Raw genomic sequence first — 24,625 nt, forward strand, 5'->3', positions numbered from 1 at the left:
TCAATGGCTATCTCTAACTTTCTGCTTCCTTTTGTACCGCATTCTGAAATATGGTCTAAAATAATACAAATATATATATATTTCTGTACAAATTAATGTGTGAGTGCCAGTGTTCCCTCTAAACTTTTCCATCCATGTGCAGACTTTTTTCCACCCATGTGTGGTATAATTTGTATGCGTACTGAGACGTGTAAAATGTGCACCGGCAATAGAAACAAAAAACCTAGTTTTGGGTGCTCTACTAATCATCTGGGCAGCATTTGAATCTCGCCTGAATGTCCATATAAATGTGGAGCTTACAGGGAACACTTGAGGATGCATACATTTTTGTAACCACACATTCTAGAGATAATGAAATAAAAAGCTATTGTTTAGAAGCAGAGGGGGTTTTTGTTTTGTTCATGAGTTGGTGGTTATCTCCCCTCCACCCCCAATTTCTGTGTAATTTTCAGCACTTTGGAAGCTGTGTCATTTATAGGTGAAACTAAGTACTTCCTCTGTGTTCAGCTCATTGGGGGCGGGGAGGCGGGATATCAGATATACAGATTACCATGTTCTGTTACAAAGTGCAGTCAAAGTTATTCACTTTCCCATCCTTAATAATTGACACTGCATGTATATAAATATTTATACTGTGTCTTCATGCAGTTTGTTTCAGTGTTAGAAAGTGTGCTGTCTAAACTATCAAGGTATGATGAAGGCACGTTCTTCTCGTCAATACTTTCATTCACTGTAAGTATATTAATTATTAACTATTTGTTTTAAAACTACATACAGTCCCAATGGGTACCACTTACAGTATTTATTCTAATTTTTTTAAAGGTGAAAGCAGCAGCAAAATATGTTGATGTTCCTGTAAGTATGATTTTTTAAATTTCACTTATTTCTAGCATTAGGAACAATTCACCAATAAATGCAGTTTTTCTTAGTTTGCATTTTTCTTTGTTCTCATTTTGATCTCTTGTAGAGGATCCACTAGAGCTTTACACAGAGTAGTTAAACAGCCACCACAGCCCTGAGAGAGCATCTCATTTCCCTCAAGCAACAGCTAACTCTCAAAGCAAAGCGTACAAAGGTTATTCTCAATGCACTTTTTCAGTTGTGGGAGGAGTGAGAATTGTAACCTAGGAACTCGATCATAGGGGACATTTCATCATTTGGATATATTGTTTGTACATGTATAATCAGTTACACTTAAACAATTGGATACCGCAAGTGCAGGCATCATCCTCAGATATCACTATTGATAAATTCCTTACACATAACAAGAGCCTAATCTTATAGCCTTTATTCAGATGAAAAATCCTTATTTATGCTTGCAGCTCTATTGGGGCAACATAAAATATACGTGAGTAAGGGATGCTGGTTGAGCTTTGTTTAGTGTGGAAACAAAAGTCAACTACTATATTTATTGTTCATTAAATACATATTAAATATTTTTCATGAACGATATTATCTGAAAAAAATGATTAAAATAATTTAAATAAGTGCCTCTCCATTGTGTCTTACAAAGCTGCATATTACTCATAACTTCTATTCTTCAGATAGAATTTCTAGACAATCTTGGCTTGCCAATAGCAAGTGTCATTAACCTAGTATTAATAATTCCTCTTTTTAAAATGTTATGTCTTTATTGATGCTTACAAGAAATAGATGTCACAGAAGAACTGCAATTATATCTCAAGTTGCAGGTAGAAGTCCTTTAGAGAGTTTTATACCCTGAAATTTAATGCCTATAGGTCAGTTTGTACAATAATTCATAAAATTAAAAAACTAATGGAACATCCCAAAAAACAGAAATTTGCAGAGCTGTTTTAGGATACTTCATTACCTTTGTTTTATATCGCTTCCTAACTTGCACATACTATAACAAATTAGAAATTCATAGACTTCTGGTTGATCAATTGAAAAGAGTTTCTATTTATTTAGACCAGATATGGGAAAGAGATTTCAAAAGCTCTCAGCTTTCGCCTAACTCTGCTTCCATTGAAGTCGATGATAAAACTCTCATTAACTTTAATTCGAGTAGAGCAGGGCAATACTGAGCACTTTTGAATTTCACTCTTCGTATTCAGAATGCGATTGGTTAAAAAAGTGGTATGAGACTTACAAGGCCGCCAGAAATTCTGCTTTAATCTTGATGTAGTTTCAAATACTTAATAAGCTGAATTCTGCTTGGGGGCCAAATGTTCATCCCATTCTCCACAGTCACACAGAAACCCCGGTGGTCCCATTTGGCTCCATGGTACTGCCAGGATTTGCACCCTACAGTGTGGTTCACACAGCTCCACAGTGAGTGACTTTAGGTTTATGGGGGAGGGGAGAAGCATGAGCTAAGGGAAGAGCCACAGGAGAGATTCATTGGCTCTTTCACTCCATTGATCTGATTGACCATCATCCTTCATGAAGCAGGAGCAGCATGTACTATTGCAGTCTCTAGGGTCAGGGTTTCCCAACCTATGGGTTGGGACCCAAATATGGGTCGCCATTACATTTCAAAAGGGTCACCAAGTGTCTCCCCAGGTGGCTCTGTCCCTTCTCTTCTCCCCCATTTTTAAATTGCCTTGGGTCACCAAGTCTTCCTGAATTGTCAAAATGGGTCCTCTTCTGGAAAAGGTTGGGAACCGCTGGGTAAATCTACATGGCAAAAACGTAAATCCATCTGTTACATTGCTACATGTTTTATAGTCTCCACAGGAATTACCTCCGATCAGTCTGGCAGTGAAGTGATATGTAAAGCTCAGAATGGCCATTCAGCAGCATCTGAGAGAGCTCTGCAGTGGACAGAAAGTCAAATTTTTGAAAAGAGACAATACTGGTGAAAAGAGGACATTTTAATGACCACTGGAAAGTTTAGCAGTCTTGAAGGGTTAATGAGAGGAAGCATTTATAGTAGGGTCTTCCCCCCCCCAATTAAAAAGCCTTGGTTAAATACTACCCCTCTCTGATCTTCAGAGGATAAGATCTGCGTGAAGAGCAAACAGTGATCTTTTGTGCCTGGCTTTGGGTCTGTTGCAGGAAACCATAAATTTGAGCAGCCCTGAGGCTTCTCTAACTTACACCAATAGCCAAATCTGCATCCGGAAGTGCAGAGACTGGCAAAGCACAAATGCAGCATGAAAACACCTTTGATATCTTTCAGCCTGAAGGCCAATGCTGACAGCATCAGAGCTAGACCTCTCTGGAATGGTTCACTGCTTTCAGAACAGGACCACATGCTGCTTGATAACCTCAAGTGCCTGCCTTTCAGGCCTGCAGTTGTATGACCTCTTGAGGAGTCTGCATATCAACATGTGCATTTGTGAAAGAAAAGAAAAAAATCTAGTACCTTACGTTTCAAGGATTGCTCTGAAAATGTGACTGATCATTAGGGCCCCAATGCAGGAAAGTATCCTTGTTCAGGATGATGTTTAAACACTTCAGCCATATCCTTAAATCCCACTGAAGTCAATAGTGCTGCTCTGAGTAAGGGCCTAGGGTTTAGGGTATCAGAACAAGAATTCAAGTGATATGAATTATGCACATGCCCCAACATCATAAACTGGGTGATACCTCTTCTGTAGCATAAGGCTGGTGATGACCTGAGGATTCCCCTCCACCTTTATAATTTCCTATATGTATATTTATGTTATCAGTGGTGTTTGGGTTGTTTAGCCCATTTAGTTGACCCTCCCACAAATCTTAAGACTGGCCCTGTGATGTACATAGTAATTTACATGGGAAGATGCTGCCACTGTTATATTGGGATAAAGGCAGACCTATTGGTTTGCAGTTAAAGCTATTAAGAACAGCATACCAGAAAAAGTGAAAGAGAAGCATGAGCAAACAAAACAGGCTGTAGTAAAAACATGTGGCCAGGTCTGCCTGACATGTGGGCACATCAGTGGGTCCCTCATTGCTTTTCATTCTCACAAGAAAACTCACTGAAACAAACTGACTCTCATACACCAGCTACAATGGGATACTTCAACAAAACAGCACAACATACCACACACAGTGATGTGATCAAAGGAGATAAAGGTTAGATCAGTTTGGTCCCAAAATATGTTGAATAGGCCCATCCTACATACCAACAGTGGCCTATTGGAACTGGATTTGTTTGGGTTATAGATTTACAGGTACTTGTACATACTTATAACTACTATTTATAGCATCTTAATTTGATAGAGAGGATTAACAAAGCTGATAATAAGATTCCAGCAATGATAAATCAGTGCAACACTGTATTTTCCCAACTTGTGCTCAATTATACTAAATTTTCTACATGTTCAGGTTTCCTTTCAAGTACATCATAGACTAAGGTTCCAATCAAATTGAACCCTCAGTAATAGGTAATATTTTGCAATCTTTTTTTGCACTGCGTCACATTGTCTTAAATAATTAGACAGTGTGTTCTTACTTTTGCTTTGGTATTTTAGTGAAAATAGTTTATAATCTATAGCATGGTAACAAGTTGGCCCCTTTCAGGCATTTGCTAAATTTGCAGCTTTAACAGCAAAGATGTGGTTGAAGAAGTTGTAAAGAAATTGTCTGGAAATGGGTGACGGGAGGGATCATGTGAGGATTACCTGTTGTGTTCCCTCCCTCTGGGGCATCTGGCATTGGCCTCTGTCAGCAGACAGAATACTGGGCTAGATGGACCGTTGATCCGTCCCAGTATGACTGTTCTTATGGTGTTCTGTTAAAAGCTGAGAAATCCAGAGATGCAGTGATAAGCTAGAAGCCTTTCTTTCAGATGTTTATTTACTGCTACTCTTTACCATTTCTGCTACTACTCCTCACTTCTCATTTTTTCTGTGCTTCCGTCTCCAACTGTCAGTTCTTTCTCTTTGTGACACATTGAGATCCAAATACTAAATTGTATATGTTTAGTCGCCTTTGAAATTTGTGTAGGTAGCTAATGAGGCACTCTTTAATGTCAGTATATTCTTATGGTGCTTATATGCTTTTTGTTTGTTTTGTTGTACCTCTTGCATATGTAGATTGTTGCTGCTTTGGTATGCTAAAAAACCTGAATCTCTGTTTGTGATACAGTTGCCTGCCTCTTGACATTAAGGCAGCAATAAGAATTGTTAGCAAAATATTTATGCACTCTCTCCTGTGCATCACTGATGTGCTGAGGTCTTAACTTCTAGCCATGAGTTGTACATCTTCAGCAGTCTCCTGATTGCCAGTCTGTTCTTCCAGTGATTCAGCTTTTCAAGGATAAATAGAACCCAACCAAATCCTTTTCATCACTGTCTGCCATAAACCACCTCCTTTTCCATTGCTGTTTAAATCAACAACAAAAATTATTCTCTCCGTTTTAGAAAGCCTTTTTCTAAGAAGGCAGGAGGGAGCATCTTGTCACAGGGAATTTGCATTCGGAAGCATTGAACATTTGTAGTGTGTGGCTTTTCTAAAGAAACACTTATGGGTCATGGGCATGGCATCGGCGCACTAGCTAAAGCAACAGCAAAAATATGCACTGAAAGCCCTGGACTGAGAACAGTAGCAGCACTGATAGCAGTTTGATTTTATTAGTAATAATCAAAATAATTAGCGCACATTATTTATATCTCCTTCTGGCAGCACTCACAACAGACTCTCTTTCTATCAAAACTGTACAGTACTTATTCTGAAGAGTTTATAATCTAAACCGATAAAGAAAAGAGATGGAGAAAGGGATACAATACATAAATAAAGTGGTGAAGGATGGAATTTTCTGTGTCTTTGATAATACTGTGTTTTTGAAAGAGAATATGTGGGCTTGTGTAGGGGGTTTGTTGTTGTTATAAGAAATATAGACTCTCTACCAGTTCATACAACTTTGCTATAATTGATTGTGTAGTTTCTCTCTAAGCTCTGGGCATTAGAAGATGTGGGAGAATCAGAATGAGGCTGGCTGTTCTTTTGCTGTCTTTTTCACAGAAGTCTATAGTTATCCTTAAAAGAGGAACAACCTGATTTTTCTAAACTGTGTACACAAGTGTGTGTGCTAAATTGTACATGCAGTTTCTCATCAAGTAAAACAAGTAACTGTGGACAAAAATGGTCAGCTACATATCTGGTTGGTCACTTGTATATGCAATTACCCAGTTTGCACATGCAAACACAGTAATTAGATACCCAAAGTAGGCGTGCAGTTGTATGCATATATTTGTGTTCACCATTCAGAAACTCAAACTAAGTTTGGGGGGAGCATATATAGAAGCCAGTTATCGGTGTTAGTCTTTTAGAGGATGAAGTGAAAGCTTCCTCTTCCTCTGCTCCCCATGATCTGGGTCTGTGCCAGATGCATACAACACATTAAGGCAGTCCCGTGCTGGCACTAATGCTGGATTAGCACAGTTCTTACACTCCCAGCACTGAATATGCCTTTGTACAAGGGTATAAGGGAGAGGATAGAGGCCTTATCACTCTTGTGTAGTCTCAGCCACGCTGTGGATGTAAGTGGTGTAGTTGTTATAGATCTGTGAACTCACAAGTGCTGAGCACTAGAGGAGTGGGATGTGGGAGCATCCCCAACTTGAAGCGATCAACATATACATTATCAGCTTATACGGGATTTACAGTTTGGTTCAATGGGTCTCAGGATCCCTACTATACAAGTTGTTCCAGTCCCTCCCCACTGCGTAAACCTTAAAAACTAAGGTTTTTTAAGGTTTTTAAGGCAGTTTGCCAGATATTTTACTTATCTGCATGTGTGTCCCATTGTTTTACTCCTTCAGTGTTTCATTTAGTTTATTTTAAAAGCTAAAACATCTTTTTGATGCATCTGTATATCATTGACAGAGTGCCATAATATGCTGTTCATTTTTACACCAAATTGTCTAAAGATTTCAGTGGATGTCTTTTAAACTGGCAACACAGGACAACTCTTAAACCCAAATTCATGTGTTCTCCTAAATAATTCCTCCTCCTTCTCTCACACAAACCTAGACTATGGCCCTTCTAATTTGAAATCCATTTATATGAATGATTGTAGACTCCAAAGGTAAAACTTTAGCGTGCAGTGAGATATTGAGCAACTGCAGTGCACTCTCTTTTTAACCTGTCAGACTTTTGGACAGGTCAGCAAGAAAACTAAAAAAATATAAATGAAATAAATCTATTTGCAAAAACAGGGTTTCAGATGGATTTTTCCATGCAGCTTGCTGAAAACCCTTTGCACTAAAGCAGGGGTGGGCAATAATTTTTGATCGGGGGCCACTCCAGGATTTTGAAAAGTGGTCAAGGTCCACACTTCTCTATGGAGGGGGGTGCAGGATTTGGGAGGGAGGTTAGGTGGAGAAGGGAGCTCAGGAGAGGGGATAGGAGTGCAGCAAAGGTTGTGGGGTCTGAGAGGGAATTTAGGTGAAGTAGGGAGTTGTGACCTGGGGCAAGGAATTAGGATGCTGGATCCAGGAGGGAGTAGGGGTTCAGGAGTGAATTTTGAGCTGGGGGAGGAATGTAGCAGGGGGTGCAGAGTCTGGAAGGAAATTGTGATCTAGAGCGTGTGCAGAGGATTTGGATGCTGACTTAGGGTGGGGAAGAGGGAAGGTAATGACATGGGACAGGGAGTTAAGTGAGAGGGGCTGGGTGGCAGAGGCTGAGGTGCCAGAGGCAGGCTCTGGCCCAGAGTGACTTACATTAGACGGCTCCCAGCCAGCAGTCCAACAGGGTCCCTGAAGCAGGCTCCCTCCTGCAGCAGCACCAGCCACACGGGTTCCCTCCATGTGGTGCTCAGTGCCACGTGTTCCTGGGGTGCAAGAGACTTAGTGAGAGCTCACCTAACCCCCAGCTTCTCACCCTCCTGCCATAGTCGCATGGCACCTAAAGGGAACCACCAGCAGTTTTGAACGCATGCCCCTGGTGAGGAGGTAGGTTTTGCACTCCCCTGCACCCAGGCCAATCATCACAGCTGGGGGCAGGGGAGCATGCAAAGTCTCTCACTCCCCACCAGGAGTATGCAGCGCATAAACGGAACTGCCAGCTGTTCAAAACGGTTGGCAGTTCCCTCTATGGGCCATGTGACCCTGCTGGGGGGTAAGAGAATTTGCATGCTCCTCTGCTCTCAGCTGTGGTGATTGGTTTGGGGCAGGGAAGCATGCAACATCTTACCTCTCCCCCTCCCCCCACCTGCTGCAAAAGACGTGTGGTACGTAAAGGAAAAACACCAGCCGTTTTGACAGGTCATGGTTCCATCTACACATCACACGCCACTGGCGGCGGAGATGCTTCTCGTGTCAAAGCCAGTCAGGGCCTGGGGGTAGAAGAGCACACAAAGTCTCTCACCCCTGCCTCCCTGCCAGGGCAGGCTGTGGGCTGGGTCAAATGGTGTGGCACCAGTCTGTATTGTGCCCACTGGGCTGTATTGTGCCCACCCCTGCACTAGGGAATTAAAATTCTAATTCTACAAATACTGGTATTCCTGAGTAGCCCCATTGGTAGGACTACTCACACCCTTAAGATTTTTCATGTGTATAAGTGTTTGCAGGATTGGGGCCTAAGATTTGCCCTATAGCATTCAGGTATCCCCCTGTGCCAAATTGCCTCTTGCTCTCCAAAAGGAAAGATGAATGATTGAGAAATATAAAACCATTACCTTAAAAAAACAGTTATATAAGGATACAGTGGTATTATGCAAACTAATTAAGTGTACAAATAATATAGTATTCTGCCTAACTGTGCAGTTAGAAGTGTGAGAGTGGAAGGGAGAAATGAAGACATTGTAGGAGGTTCCAAGGATATCTACCCCAATAATAATTTGAATTGCTCACATTTGGTGCCATCTGCTCATCTCCAAAGTAAAACAGTGATGAGCAGCAGAGATAATTCACCTCTGGCGGTGATACTTAACAGTCTCCAGAGAGGAGAGACTTCCTTCAAAGTCAGGTAAATCACCCCCACCTTCTCTTCGTTGTAGTGGGAGAATTTTAAGACAGGGTTCCTGTATTCTTCCCCAGAGTCTCCTCCAGCTCATTGCAGTTTTGCAGCTAACTGCCACATTAAATGGCTTTCTTCAGTCAAAAAGGTACTATGAATTACACTAAAATCAGAAGAGTTTTATTATTGGACAGGTATAGTGTGAAATCCATTTTAAGCTCTTGAGGAATGAATGTTTTCATGATTCAATCCTTATACAACTAATTTTTGTCTAAGTAATACTAGAAATGTGGGTATGTTTTATATGCTCAGCTAAGTAAATCTCTTTTTAATGATGAAGTAAGAATAAACATAACTTAGGTATTTACAAAAATATGTGGTTTCTATTGAAATTGTGACAAGCTGTTCCATTTTAGAAGCAGAACACAAAAATCAAGCTGTATCTCCCTGATCATAAGGAAACATTCTGAGTAGTAGCACTTGTTGCAGATCTTTATCTGCAGTAAATACTTGAAATCTCAGAAATTAAGATAATATGACATTACTTTTGATTTGTTGCTGCAGGCGAGCTTTTCTAGAGGAAGACGTGCTTTCAAATTAAGTCAATTATAATGTAGCTTCTGGATTCTCTTTGAAATTAAAATAGTGTATTTAAAAATTTGTCTCCTTGTTAAATGGGCACCATGACAGTGTTTTTCTGGAGTATTGTTAACCTCTAGTGGAAGGTTAAGCAGCTTCTTCTGTATCTAAATCTGTTGTTCTGAAAAAGTGACTGTGGAGTTGAATCCACCTACCCGTGAATGGTAAAAGAAATGGTCTGCACCTGTGGGATTAGGTGTAGCAGCAGGAAGTAAGAGCACTTGCAGCATATAATTAACAAGGAATTTTTTATCTTTTTTTTTTTTAAACAGCATGTTCATCTTGCCAGGTTAACTAGTGATTAACCCTAGAAAGAATCTGTTGAAGCTTACACCCTTGTTTAAACTCATTCACTTGCCAGTGTATTTAGTTACTTGTGTAACAAGCGACAGAGAAACCCTATTAAATTTTTTTCATTTCCTGGTATTTTATTTGATGTCTTTGTCTTTCTAATGTTTCTATTAATCTTTTTGTGTCTTTCTCTGTCAATCTCTGATAATTCAAAACATCCTGTCTGCTGTGCTGCATTAAATAAACAATAAGATAGTAGCTTTTGTGTTCCTTTCCTAGAAGATTTCAGAACATTAATAAACTTTATGCTTATTTCAATTAAGTTTACCAGGCTAGATTTTGCTTTCAGTTGCACATGGGTAGTTCCCTTCAGCAGGAGTTCCATACAAAGATAATTTTCTATTTTGGTTATAAAAGTGATGATAGTTATACTTTGGTTATAGTTGTTCATGGTTACAACCTGATATTAACAGACTGCTGAAATGTTCATTGCAATGTAGCAGTTATAGTTACTTTAAATACAACTCAGTATCAGTTTGTCATTTAAGGTATATCTGATTGCTAATGAGACTTTATCTCTTTCTCACATTTTTAAATTGGATATTCATCTTCTGTTTTTCTTGAATTTAAAAGTAAAAAAAATAACGATGTGTAATGATATAAATGGTTCAACTGAAAAAGTAATCCCTATGAAAAAACCACACTTTTCTATTCATGTTACAAACAGAGTTTATAGTAAAATATTCTGTTTTGTTGTTAATTTTTTTTGGAAAATATAATGAATATACTCAGTTTGGGGAAATAGTAAAGAATATAGTTTATTACAGATTTAGTCAATTTTGTTTACAGTGTCTATCCCAAATGACATGCAGTAAAGGGACCATTTGTAACGGCTTCAATGAGTTCATGAATCAGTGTGCCATGCTTTTTAAAACAGAGAGATTTACCATAGAGGAACATTAAACCAGTTATTTTTCTTTTATCCAGAGACATTTGTACTGTAAGTAGAAACTGTTTAAAGGGAGAATTATGTTTTTTCAGCAATATATCAGAACTAATTACCCTGCACACTTTAGAAAAGGATAAAGTGTTTTAAAGAACTGTAATTGTAATTGGTAAATGTCACCAGCTGTTGCAGTTATTCTTACTTGTGTATATTTTTTAATGATTAGAGCCTCATGCCACAAGCTACATGAAAATATATTCACTAGGTGTGAAATTCCCATATGTCACAGCTTCAAAAATAGGTAAACATCTCAAAGAAAAAGAAACCTGATGCTAATAGGAAGTATTTTTTTTCTACCTTTGACTGTTTTCAGGACAAACATTTCTTTACTTAACTCAGTGAAAGCAAAATTTGAAATGTTAGAGGTTAACATTTCAATTGGAGATTTGTGTATATTTTGAAAAATTATCCCCAAGAACAATGATGAGTTCCTAATTGGCTGTATTTTTTTTCTGTTTGCAGATTTCAAAATATTTTCCTATTGTCACTTCAAATCAGAACTATTTGTAATTCTGTCTAATACCTGTCAAGACTAAGCAAGTTCCTAAAGTTTGATCTATGGAATGCTGAAATATTTTCCTATTTTTTCACATAGGTATAATGAAAGAAAATATATCGTTTTGTATTATAGGTTATGAAATCTCCTTCACTTAGTGATTTAATTTCTAAACCGATGGGACAAGTTATTGGAGCAAATTACGAGAAATAGGGTTTTTTGTGTGAATTGCAAAAATAGAATTGTGCTTTCCAAATGCCCTTCATTTTGGCCATAATCCTCTAGGGTGCTGTGTCCACAACTCTCATTGAAAGCCATGAATGCTAAAGTCAGTCACAACTAGAACTGGCCAGAAAATGGAATTTCAATCTCATGGGAAAGTCTGACATTTTGTAATTTCTTTATTATTGAATCAGGGCAAAAAGCTGAAATTAAATAAAATTAAATTGTTAATCTTTAAGGTGCCACAAAGTAGTAATTCCATATATGTTCAAGGGAATCCCTTATTCTGGGTTGTTTTCACAGTTTTGTTCCTTAGTATATTTAAGGAATGCTTATGACCTAATACCCTAAGTCAACATAACGATCACCGTTTAATTGCACTTTTAAAAATAGAATATCAATTGAAATATATTAAATATTTTTGATATTTTTCTACATTTTAATTATATTGATTTCAGTTATAACACAGAATACAAAGTGTACAGTATTCACTTTGTTGTTGTTTTTATTGCAGATATTTGCACTGTAAAAAAATAAGAATTCACTTCCTAGAAGATTTGTAAGTGTAGTCTTTTTATCATGAAAGTGCAACTCACAAATGTAATTTTGGTTTTGATATCTAGCTGTTTTGTTTTTGAGTGCAATGTAAAACTTTACAGCCTACAAGTCCACTCAGTCCTACTTCAGCCAATGGCTTAGAGAAACAATTTTGTTTACTTTTTTTTATGGGAGATAATGCTGCCCCTTCTTATTTACAATGTCACCTGAAAGTGAGAACAAGTGTTTGCATGGCACTTTAGCAAGATATGTACATGCCAGATATCCTAAACATTCATATGCCCCTTCATGCTTTGGCCACCATTCCAGAGGACATACTTCAATGCTACATACTCAAATACTGATGACCCTTTTTAAAAAAATGTTAATTTTTTTCCTAAACTCTGTGGGGGAGAATTTTCTCTCTCCTGCTCTGTTTTTTCCCTCATTCTGCCATCTAATTCATGTTTTTCCAGTCTCAGATGATGACCCAGCACACATACATTTTGAGAACATTTTCACTGCAGTTATGACAAAACACAAAGAAGATGCCAATATTAGATTTCCAAAATAGCTACAGCGCTTTCCCTGAAGTTTAAGAACCTGATGTTGCCTTCCAAAATTTAGGAGAAAGAGTTGTAAAACTTCCTTTCAGAAGAGCAACACTCTTATACAAACAGAATGCAAATCACCAGAAAAGAAAATCAAGCTTCTTCTGATTTCATCTGACTCAAATGATAAAAATGAATGTGTATTGGTCTGCACAGCTTTGGACTGTTATCACACAGAACCCATCATCAGCATGGACACGTCATCTAAAGTAGAGGTTAAAACATGAAAGGACATGTAAATCCTTAGTGCATCTGACACATATATATCTTGCAATGCTAGCTACAAAAGTGCCATGCAAACACCTATTCTCATTTTCAGGAGACATTGTAAACAAGATCCAGTAGAATTATCTCCTGAAAATATAAACAAACTTGTTTGTCTGAGAAATTGGCTGAACAAGAAGTAGGACTGAGATGACTTATAGACTCCAAAGTTTTACATTGTTTTCTTTTTGAATTCACTTTTTTTAATTTAATTCTACATTTGTAAGTTAATGATAAAGAGATTGCATTACAGTACTGTACTTATAATGGGGGAATTGAAAAATACTATTTCTTTTGCTTTTTACAGTGTAAATATTTGTAATAAAAAATAGTGAGCACTGTACACTGTAATTCCGCTGTAATTTAAATCAATGTATTTGAAAATTTAGAAAACACACAAAAATATTTAAATGGTATTCTATTATTGTTCAACAGTGTGAATAATTGCAGTTAATTTTTTAGTCACAATTAATTTTTTAAATCTCTTGACAACCCATAATTTCCTACAACTATAGAGTAATAAAATAGCCATATTATCAAAATCTTCTCTTATGGTATTTTTGAGTATATAAAAGTGTTTGCAGATTCACTTTTGAAATATGCTAAATGGCTGAGTCTGAAGGACAGATTCTGACATATGCTGTGGTCATGCTGTTCTGTGAAGCTGTTACAAACTAGTACTATCAGGTAGTATATTTATCTGATACTTCGTACCATCCTCTGATCTATATCATCATAACAGCTGTCCTTTGGTTGCATACTATGAAGATAATAAGCTATTAAGTATTTTGTAGAAATTATACTTTTAGACTGAAACGAACCCAAGAGTGGTGGTGTCTTTGCAGAAGGTTAGCCATACCCCTGCAGTCCTTTTGAGCTCTTCTTCTTGGACGCTTCTGTCAGGTTTAAATAGGCTAATAAGGACAAGGGCATTGGCAGTTGTCTGCAAAGGGTCTAATGGAAACACATTTATGGAAACAATCCTTTAGCAGCACCATTCTAGCCATAGTGGAATAGACATAGAGAGACAGCCTAACCTACCTACATTCTGCATTTGGGACATGGCATGTGAATTCTGCCTCCCCAAACTCTCCACAAAACTTGAAGGATTTGGGCTTCGTTCAGGAAGCAACCATTTCAAAATGCAGTGACCATCCTGTCTTTTCCCCTTGTATTGTTATGAAGCTCCAGGAACCTGTATTGTTACAAAGCTCCAACTGTAGTCATTCTCTTTGCCCATAATGCCAGTGCAAAGACATTGAAAACACAAAGGCTAGATTTTGATCTCATACCAGCTTTATACACCATTGTAACTTAGCTAACTTCAGTGGCGATACTGCTGATTTATACCGGTTGTGAGATCAGAATCAGAACCAAGAGGCATAGATCTGTAGAAACAAACCTGAGCCTCACATGGTTTGGATCCCAAAAATTAATAATGCTCTCAAATGTACCTTAAGACCAGAATGAGTCTGAAGGAGTGCAAAGAGCATCACTATTGAGGAAATGATATATGAGGTATATGAGGGCTTCAGCAACATAAGATTCTGTGGATTTTTCTAATTTATAATTTGATTTATAATTTTGATTTTCAATTTTGTGGCCATCTTTTTGGTTTCATATCTAATATATGTACATTTCTATTTTCAAGTTGTGTATATTCAAAATATAAAATGTGTATGTATTTGCATGCCCACATGTCATTAGGGATAGATTTCTAATTAGGAACATTAAGCACACGACTAGGGGTGCCTAACAGTTAGAAGTGGGTTAAAATGGGAAATTTGTTATGGAAAACACTAAAGGTCAGCTGTAGGCAGAGAGACCTAAAGATGCTGTACCTAGGGTCACGTAAGGTGCAAATCCAGCCCTGATTTTCATCTTTCCTAAATGTATGGACATAAAATACTTTAAATAGTATGGAAGTACGTTCCCTTGCTCTATTTGAACCCACCTTCCCTTAGTGCTAATAAAAGCTGTATGTGCAGATCAAGAAAAGCATATAACCTGATATTGTTCTTCATTGTAAACTACTTAACAAGTATTACTGCTTCTGTATTTCAGAACTTGCAAAAGATACATCCAGCAAGCAATACTGGAAACATTGAGGGTGAAATCTTGGTTCCAATGAGCTCAATTTAAGTTTTGCTGTGGACATCAATGGAACTAGGCTTTCACTCTAAATGTGCATCAGACTACATAGATGGCTAAAAATTTTCATGAAATTACCAAAATAGGCATTACAAATATCTAATTTTGCCTTAATAAAGCATCTAAATCAAAGTTCAAAGCAACTTGAATTAAAACAGAATTTATACATATTTATATTTTTTCCATTTTAAAATTTTCACAATCTTACCTGTGATTAAATATAACTTCTCTCTCAGCAAGTTAAAGTCTTCTCATGGTCTCTCTCTCCCACAGAAACCAGGAATGGATCTAGCAGACACCTACATTATGTTTGTTCGGCAAAACCAGGATATACTTCGAGAAAAGGTCAATGAGGAAATGTATATAGAAAAGTTGTTTGATGTAAGTAACTACCCTTGCAAGGCATGCTGGCATCATGGTTACAGCTAAAAGGGATAAGTTGCATTTTGATTGCATTCAGCATGCGGGTCAGGATGCTTTTCCCTGTTGGCTATTTTTGTTCAGAATTTTTATTTGGTGTCTTCTGTTACTAACGATCACCTTAATTGTATGCATTTCCTGCATGAGAGTTGTATGTGCTGGAATGAGTGAATCAAGTGTTATAAGATTAATATTTTAACTAGTCTGTCATGTTATCATTGTGCAAAATTCAGTATCATTTTATTCCACTTTTGGTTTCAAAGTAAAGTGCCATGAACAGAATTGTATTGTAATGGATGTTCTTAGTGCATGAGACACAGATAAAGCCCCCCCCCCCCCCCAATAACAATTCTTAAATCTTATTCTTCATTCAGCTAAAGTAAGAAAACAAAAAAACTAGGCTACATTTCTCCAGATCTCTAAAGGCAGTTTCTGTTGAGTGACTTTTGGAACTTGGTTTTGCTGTACATTTAGTCCAAAATTTTGAGTTAGCCAACTGCTTATTTAGGCGCAAGACTCCTTTTCAAACCTTCATCCCACATCTCCTGCTGACCTCACTTTTCAAGTGAGTTCCTCATCTTCACCATCAAGACCCTGCTCACCACTCTTGCCCATATCATTACTCTAATTTTCCCCTACATACCCTCACGCTCCCTCCCCAACCTCCCTACAACTGCTTCATTTACTGCTTAAATAAGAAATGGCCTCATCCTCCAAAGCCCTCCCTACACAAACCACATCCGTAAAGCCACACTTGGTCTGTATATCTTCACTGCTTCAAGGTTTGACCATCACTTGATGTGTGCTTTGTCTGATCTGTATCGTCTGTGTCTCTGAACTACAGTAGAAGCTTTATGAAGTGATCCTGTTTCATATGTATTGAAAGTACCAAGCCCATAAACAATGGTAATAACATCTACATTTCTTTGTCACATGTCTGAAATCTGGATCAAGAAAACAATAATTTTAGATAATGATAATGTTAGTCACTTCTCTGTTCAGATGCTCATGTAATCAGGAAGTAATACTATGTCTTTGAGACTGATTAATATAGTCCATTACAATGCTGATTCTGAAATGTGAGCCTTGCTTTGAAATGTATTTATTTGTGTACCATCTACTCAGCATTTTAGAGAGCTTTTCTGGCAGTTTCATTTAATTATGCAAGTTACTGCAAATGTTGTCATAACAGCAATTCACAGCCTGTACTGTGACACTTCAATTGTGGCAGTTGTAGAAGGTCCTGTAACATAGACTTGCAGTCATGATATGTCATGTCAGTGTTTGTTGTTTGTTAGAGTGGGTGGTCAAAATGAGACTTATCTCTTGTACTTCATATTTCGAGACATTCCCAGGCAGTTTTACAATAAAAGTATCATCTGTTTTAATAAGCTAAGTGTTAATATGTGTGAAAAAATATTTTATAAAAGCTTTGATGCCCTGCAGGGGTAGAAAAATTATCAGCCATCCAGCTGGCACTTTCACAAAGCACTAAAACTGTATTAGCAACTTCTGCTTCAGTTTGGTATTGCACTGAATCTGCAAGCATATGTTTCATTTTCAAGTTTGCTGTTGTGAATGTGTGTGGGGGGGAGAGGATTGGTTTTTTTTTCTTCTTTAAATTGTAATTTTCTGAAACTTGCTAGATATCTAGGTCCAAATCCAGCTCTCATTAGAATCAGTGATAGGCGTTCTCTTAGCTTTAACGGGACTTGAATCAAAACTTTTGACCCTAATGCTATCGTTATCAGGTAGATAAAATGTTTTTAAGGTAATCTGTTTCACACCCTGCACTTGCATCTTTGATTTTTGCTTTGTAAGAGATGAAGTGGTGTCATATTGAAATTAATAAGGAAAGTTAATTACATCTTATTTTAATACTTCCATAAAAATCTGACTGTATATATAAAGGTTACATAGTCTTTGCTAAATTACTGATACTAATAACCGCAGCCTAATCCTGCTCAGTTATACTGCTGTAAATCCAAAATAATCTCATTGAAGACAATTGCATTCTGTGGATTACTCTACATTTACATCAGTGTAATTGAGAGCCAGATTTTGCTGCTTGTTGCACTAAGTTAATGTATACATACCTTCACGTTCCTGTTGGTAATAATGCTTTTATTTGCTGTCCCAAACCATTTATTTCTGATACAGTTGCAGATTGCTATTGTTTTCACTGAAATATATTTTTCATTTTCATCAGAAGAAAAACTGAGAGATGGGGAAGGGAGAATATGGAACTATGTGTTTGTTTCTTAAAGGGAAATACCCCTTTGGAATAAAGTAAAGCCTCAGCAGCTAATGACCCCAGGAGACTTGTAGCTATTCTGTGTTCCAGCAGACATAGATGCACATTTGATCGGGGATGGAGCCCTTAATATTTTAAGGGTTTTTTTTTTATTTAGTTTGAAAACAAACTTCAAAACTGCTTGTCTGTATGTCGTAGGTCTCCTTCACTACTGCATTGCTTCAGCTTCATGCTGGTGTTTATTATTCCTCTGAAATCACTTATTTCAATGAAGTTATATGGGAATAAAACTGAAATAATGAAGTGGTGAATTGGCCAAGAGTAACTAGGTTTCTAACTGTAGTCTACAATGCAAACTTTCTACCATTTATATTGCTGTGATGCAACAGGGTGCTGTGCATAATTAGTAAAATCATGACCATTAAACAATATCTTGTGTTTATAAAATAATTTAAAAATAGCAATTACAAATGTTTATCTGGAGAAGATTTATTTTAACTATCTTAAAGTAAAATTAAAAGTAATATTAAAAATAATGGTTTAGTATATTTAAATCAAATGTATCTGTTAATGCTTAAGTTCTCTGCTTTCAGTGAAGGCTCTAATAGTGGTACTTGGTGAATAGTGATACTTGGTAATTTAATTGAAATGTAGTAGTATAATTCCCATATTAAAACATTTTATTAGGCAGTTAGTTTGAGTAGCCCTGAATAAACAATGACCATTTCCATTTATCCAAGCACAAACTTTACACATGCAAATCATTTAAATGCACCCTGTATCCAGTAATATAAACTTTGTCTTAGGGTCTGATTTTTGTACCTTCAAAATCAATAGGAATAGGGGTTGACCTTTAAAAAGGCTTTTCTCAGTATGCAGTCTGGTTGAATTTAGATACATGTTCCAATTTAAATTATTAAGATAAGATTAAAAACTCTCTTTGTTTGCTGTGCACTTTTAATTGGCAAAGACTTATTCAATGAGAGGCTGGTGTGTTAGATCAAAATTAAAATTGGATTACATTACATTGTTCACACATCAAAGAATTGTGCTTCTATGTAAAAATACACTGACTGATCCAAATCCTTCCTCCTTCTGGAAAAGTAATTCTGTCAAGCACCATTTTGGTAGCTTATCAGTTTGATACATTTATCATTTGTGCAATAAACACAGAGATGCCTATCTGAAAACAAAAAGCTTTTTTCAAAGATATTCCTATTCCTGTAATCCAAAGAGGCTCCCCCTTTCCCTCTCCCCGCTCCCCCCCCCCCCCCCCACCGCTTTCTCTAGTATTTATTTTTATTAAGATGCCTCCTATTGAAAGGCTACAGGTTTAAGCAACTATATGATTATGTTCAGATTTTGTCAAGGTCATGCAGGTAATACATTTATCGAAGTAAACAGTTTCCTTTTTAAAAAACAGAAGACAAAAGAGAGCCATAAAGGCATGCCCATAATTTTAGATTGAAATGTTGATCTCTTTTTCTCTTAAAAGAAAAACAGACACACACAAAACACAAACAAAAAAAATCCTGCAACCCAACAATAACCGCTTTTATTTTTTCATTATTAAAAATGATGTATGTGTGTTACCATATGCATATCTATGTATATAAAATGAACACTTGTTAACAAGTCACTATTTTCCAACAGTGTGTCTCACTGAAATATGTTAGTGTTTCTCAACCTTTTTTTATAAAGTACCTCTTTAAAAAATAATAATAGTAGTAATAATAATAATAAGTATCCCCACCCAGTACCTACAGTTTTCAGACACACATTTTTTTTCTGTCATTGCAACACATTTGTTTAAACAACTTAATTGTAGCCAGGCAGGTGATGAAATTTTTGGGTGTAAAACGTACAAAAATAATAAAACACTGTAAAACTTAAAACAAAAATTCAGTTTTCTCCAAATTTCAGTTGTTTTGACATCCCCCATCCCCCAGTCTTCTCTCGAGTACCCCTAAGTGTACTCATACAACTGGTTGAGAAAAACTGTTAGATGATATAAGATAGTAACTATTGGTAAATGTGAACTTTGGCCCTGGCCCTGCCAGTTCTTACACACTTATTTAATTTTGGGCATGTGATTTGTAGAGTCCACGGCCAGAAGGGACCAATGTGATCATCTAGATTGACCTGTCAAACACAGGCCATAATAGTTCCTGAAGCATAAATCATAAAACTGTAGGGCTGGACGGTACTTTTGAAGGCCATCTAATCCAGCTCCCTGCTCTGAGGCAAGGCCAAGTATACCAGGGCCATTTTTGACAGGCATTTTTCTAACCTGCTCTTGAAAACCTCCACTGATGAGGATTTCACAGTCTCCCTAAGTTAAACACCAAACTCTATTGCCATCTGTATTATTAGAAAGTTTTTTCTGCTCTATGATATAAAACTTTCTTGCTGCAAATTAAGCTCATTACTACTTGTACTACCTTAAATGGACATGTAGCACAGTTGATCACTGTCCTCTTTGTAATAGCCATCAGACTATTGGAAGAGTGTTATCAAGTCTGCCCTCCATCTTCTTTTCTTAAGACAAAACGTGCCCAATGTTTTAACCTTTCCGAATAGGTGAGGGTTTCTAAAGCTGTTATCATATCTGTTTTTGGACTCTCTTCAATGTGTCCACATCTTTCCTAAAGCATGGTGCCAAGGGCCAGCCTTACAGGTGAGTAATGTGGGTGACTTCAGTGTAGGAGAGGAGTAAGATAGGGTATGGCTAGACTGAGGGGCTACGTCTACACTGGCCCCATAAAACGGAATAGTCATGCAAAGCAGGTAAGTCAGAATAGGGAAATCCGCGGATTTAAATAAACATGTCCGCCGCTTTTTTTTCCGGCTTGGGGAAAAGCCGGAAAAAAGCATCTAGACTGGCGCGATCCTCTGGAATAAATCCCTTTTCCGGAGGATCTCTTATTCCTACTTGAAAGAGATTCTCCGGGAAAGGGCTTTATTCCAGAGGATCGCGCCAGTCTAGACGCTTTTTTCCGGCTTTTCCCCAAGCCAGAAAAAAAAGTGGCAGACATGTTTATTTAAATCCGCGGGGGATATTTAAACCCCCCGCGGATTTCCCTATTCTGACTTACCTGCTTTGCATGACTATTCCATTTTATGGGGCCAGTGTAGATGTAGCCAGGGGGTTAAAAATTCTGCCACATCCAGGGAACACATTTGCTCTTCTGCTTTTTTTTAAAAAAAAAATTTCGAAAGAGCAAACGTGCTCTTTCAGAAGCCCTTGTCTTCCTCATTCTACAAGGAAGAAGGGGGCTTTCGAAAGAGGGGGGTTTCCGACATTTGGCCCAGTCTAGATGGGCCAAATGTTGGAAAAGCCTCTTCCAACAAAAGCCTTTTCCGACAAACAGATGTAGTCTAGATGTACCCATAGTCACAGGCAAGGGATGTGGTAGGTCTGGGATGTGAGGCTGTGGAAAGGAGCTCAGGGCAATGGGGAGAAGAGGCAACAAGGCCTGGGGGCTAAATGGAGTAGGAGAGTCCAGGGAGGCAGCAGGAGCTAGAGGCATCAAAATACAAGTTTGGCTAGGATACCATTTTTCCCTAAGGCCACTCCTGATGGTGCCCAAAATTGAACACACTAATCCAGTTGAGATGTCCCCTGTATTGAGCAGAATGGGACAACTTTACTGCCTATATCTTACATATGACAGTCTTGTCTGTGTCTCTTGTGACACACACACTTTTTTGCTATTGGCTCATATTCAAGTTGTGATCCACGATAAGCTCCAGATTCTTTTCTGCGATACTACTTCCTAGCCAGTTACTCCCGATCTGGTATTTGTGCTTTCGATTTTTTTTTCTCTTCCTAAATGTAGTACTTTGTGCTTCTCTTTATTAAATTTCATCTTGTTGGTTTTAGATGCATTTTCCAATGTCATTTTGAATTCTAACCTATGCTCCAAAGAGTTATCTGAAACAGCTGGTCATGGGGAATCCACAATGACCTTGGTAAACTGTTCCATTGGTTAATCACACTCACTGTTAATTTACATCTTGTTTCCAGTCTTGGTTTCTGTAGCTTTAGCTTCCAGCCATTGGATTGTGTCTTAACTTTCTCCATTGGTTTGAAGAGCCCATTATCAGATATTTGTTTCCTCTTTAGGTACTTATATACTGTGATTGAGTCAATCCTTAACCTTCTCTTTGTTAAGCTGAATATATTAAGCTCCTTGAATCGGTACTATAAGGCATTTTTTCTAACTTTCTACTCATTTTAATGGCTCCACTCTGAACCCTCTCCAATTTATCAATATCCTTCATGAGTTGTGGATACCAGAACTGAACATCATATTACAGCAGTGTTCACAGCAGCACCAAATACAGAAGTAAAATAGCCTCTCTACCCCTTCGCGAGATTCCTTTGTTTATGCATTTTAGGATTGCATTAATCCTTTTTACCATTGCCCACAGAGTTGCACTGGGAACCCATGTTCAGTTGATAATCCACCATAACCACCAAACGTTTTTCAAAGACATTTGATCCTAGGATAGAATCTCCTTTCCTGTAAGTAAGGCCTCTATATGGTCTGTAGGCCCACTGAATTGAGAAGGACCACTCATATGTCTGCAGGTAGGCACATGTATAAGTGCTTGCAAAATCATGGCCATATTGTGGTGGTTACTGGGTATGTATGAATAAACACATACATTGATTAAAGAAATAGAAATGAAGAATAAAAAGCACTCATAGGCCATTCTTTGACATTTAGACTGGGGAATTTAAAACAATGTTTCAGCTTTTCATAGCCTTTATTATTTGTATATTTGTTGTGCTTTTGTATTTGACATGTTCAATATAAGCCATTAATTTTGTCAACCTGTCATAACTAGTCTTTTTTTGTCAAAGGAAACAAATCGATCATATCATTTGGTTATTATGTCGACATGCTGAATTGAATACTGATCATGTTCCCATGTCATAACCATTATTTTCCTTTTCCATTAGTAGAAAGGGATGGATGATATAAGTTCAGTGATGTACTTGAGGCTGTTTGAGGTAATAGTTTATTTCTAAAGATTGTTATGTTGTGTACCTCATGTGCTAGATGGTGGATCTGAAGTACTTGTTGAATACTTGTATGTTTGTTATGTCTGCTAGTATCTAGAAGAAAACAATTGATAGGCCTATTTAGCTGAATGTTTTTATATTGCATGTATTATAATTTGCAAAAACGATCTCTAAGATGTTTTTCTCCTTAGTAAATAAAAAGTAATCTATTTTCCTGGTGATGTTTGCTAGAGTAAGAATGTGTTTGAGATGTGAGATATGAGGTTTTTATTGTATTGGTTTGTTCTTAGTGTTGTCCATGTCTGTCTCAGAAAGCAACATTAATGTAGTATTTAGCAGTATTTTTCTAGCAAAATGTAATGTTTAATTTTGAAAAATTTGCTCATTCTCAAATTACTGCCTGTCAAGTTATTTTTAGTTAATAATCATCATTGTCAATGTTAAGTAATTATTTGCAAGTGTAAGATTTTACAAAAAAGGCTTACTTTTGATCTAGGTTATATTCCAAGTTGACTCTGACAAGTTGAAACTAAGTGGGGCCTCATTGAAGGCCTTGACTTGACTCTAAAGCTGTATCTGAATTAAAATCTGCGAAATTTGAGAGGAGCGTACCTAATTCCCTAAAAGAAACTCAACAAGCAAATGTATTATAGCTTGTTGATCTTCTTATTTCTTTGATAATTCAGAATAATCTTCAAGAAATATGTAGACTTCTTGCTCAGATTCTTGAAATGTGATCAAGAACAACTCAATTGTCATTTGGCACAAATCCAGAATTACACATCTTTCGATGATGCACCTGGACATATGTGGCAGGTCTGGTAGAATCAGCTAATTAACAACACAGGCTTAAACAGGCACCTCATCTGGCAGTGTAGTTAGTTGCCTGATGGTGCTCAGCAGGATTTGGTAGTGCTTTTTATTTCTCTATCCTAATGGTCTGCTGCCCACCTAATTTTGCCTTATTGTCAACCACTACTTACCGCAGCTTGAGGCCCTCCCAGGAGGCTGAATTACTATCAAAGGATTAGGGAGATGTAGCCTTGCAGCTCTGACATTTCTGATTACTTGTCTATGCCAGAACACTAATTAGCTGTGACTAATTAAGAAAAATGTTCCTGCCATAGAAAACCATTTAAAAGAACTGAGAAGTAGAAAAGCAATTCAAAAGCTGAGCAGTGCTCAGATTTACCGATGCTCTTTAGATTTCCACCAGAGCCTTAACTCACCTTTAATTGTGCCTAATATATTTTTTAAAAGCCCTCCACATGTGAATTGATCTAAGTTTTTCTATTGAACTGGAAGAATGTTTGTCTCCTTAAAACAGTTTGTAGTATCACTTTTTTTTCTAGTGAAAAAATTAATAAAACTTTTTAATTTCAGGAACTTTTACTCAGCATTGAATACAAAGATATTTTGTGAGCACACACATACACATATACATAGTCAGCTGCTATCAGCATCTAGCATTTATGTGATTTAAAGGTTACTTCAGTATTGTTTTTTTCTAAATATTTTTCCCACTCTCTTTTTCAGATGAGAAACACTATAAAAAAAGAAATCAGCCATTTAAAATGTGGTAACACTTATCCAGTATGATTTTATAAAAGAATAATATTTATTTTTTCAAAATTTTACCGGGGAGCAGAATGCTCAGTCTACCACTGTCCAACAAGGCTAAGTATTGGAATAAATGGACCTATTCAAATGCTTTAAGTTAAGCATGTGCTTAGCAAGGTCAGAGCCAGTATGCTCAGTACCATGCTGGTAAAATCTACAATGTGCATTTTTAAGCAGTTAATAGAGTGTGGTTTTTTGTAGAAGGGGTCTTTCAGGTAATTCCTTTGGCTCTTTC

The 24,625-nt window shown here is 37.3% G+C and overlaps 1 protein-coding gene across 4 annotated transcripts in view; it reads left to right on the forward strand.

The window, feature by feature from the left end:
• CADPS2 (calcium dependent secretion activator 2) overlaps window positions 1-24,625 on the forward strand; it is a 506,811-nt gene that overhangs the window by 460,425 nt on the left and 21,761 nt on the right. For 3 of the 4 annotated variants that reach the window (XM_075928806.2, XM_075928797.2, XM_006122581.5), the window contains 3 exons: window positions 649-732; window positions 823-855; window positions 15,338-15,445. In XM_075928806.2, coding sequence (XP_075784921.1) covers window positions 649-732; window positions 823-855; window positions 15,338-15,445 — 225 coding nt within the window. Of the gene's footprint in view, window positions 1-648; window positions 733-822; window positions 856-15,337; window positions 15,446-22,710; window positions 22,759-24,625 lie in introns of all 4 variants that reach the window. The other variant, XM_075928789.2, reaches the window with a different exon arrangement.

The sequence above is a fragment of the Pelodiscus sinensis genome, chromosome 1, assembly GCF_052426305.1.
Source record: "Pelodiscus sinensis isolate ZL-2025 chromosome 1, ASM5242630v1, whole genome shotgun sequence".
Classification (NCBI taxonomy): Eukaryota; Metazoa; Chordata; order Testudines; family Trionychidae; genus Pelodiscus; species Pelodiscus sinensis.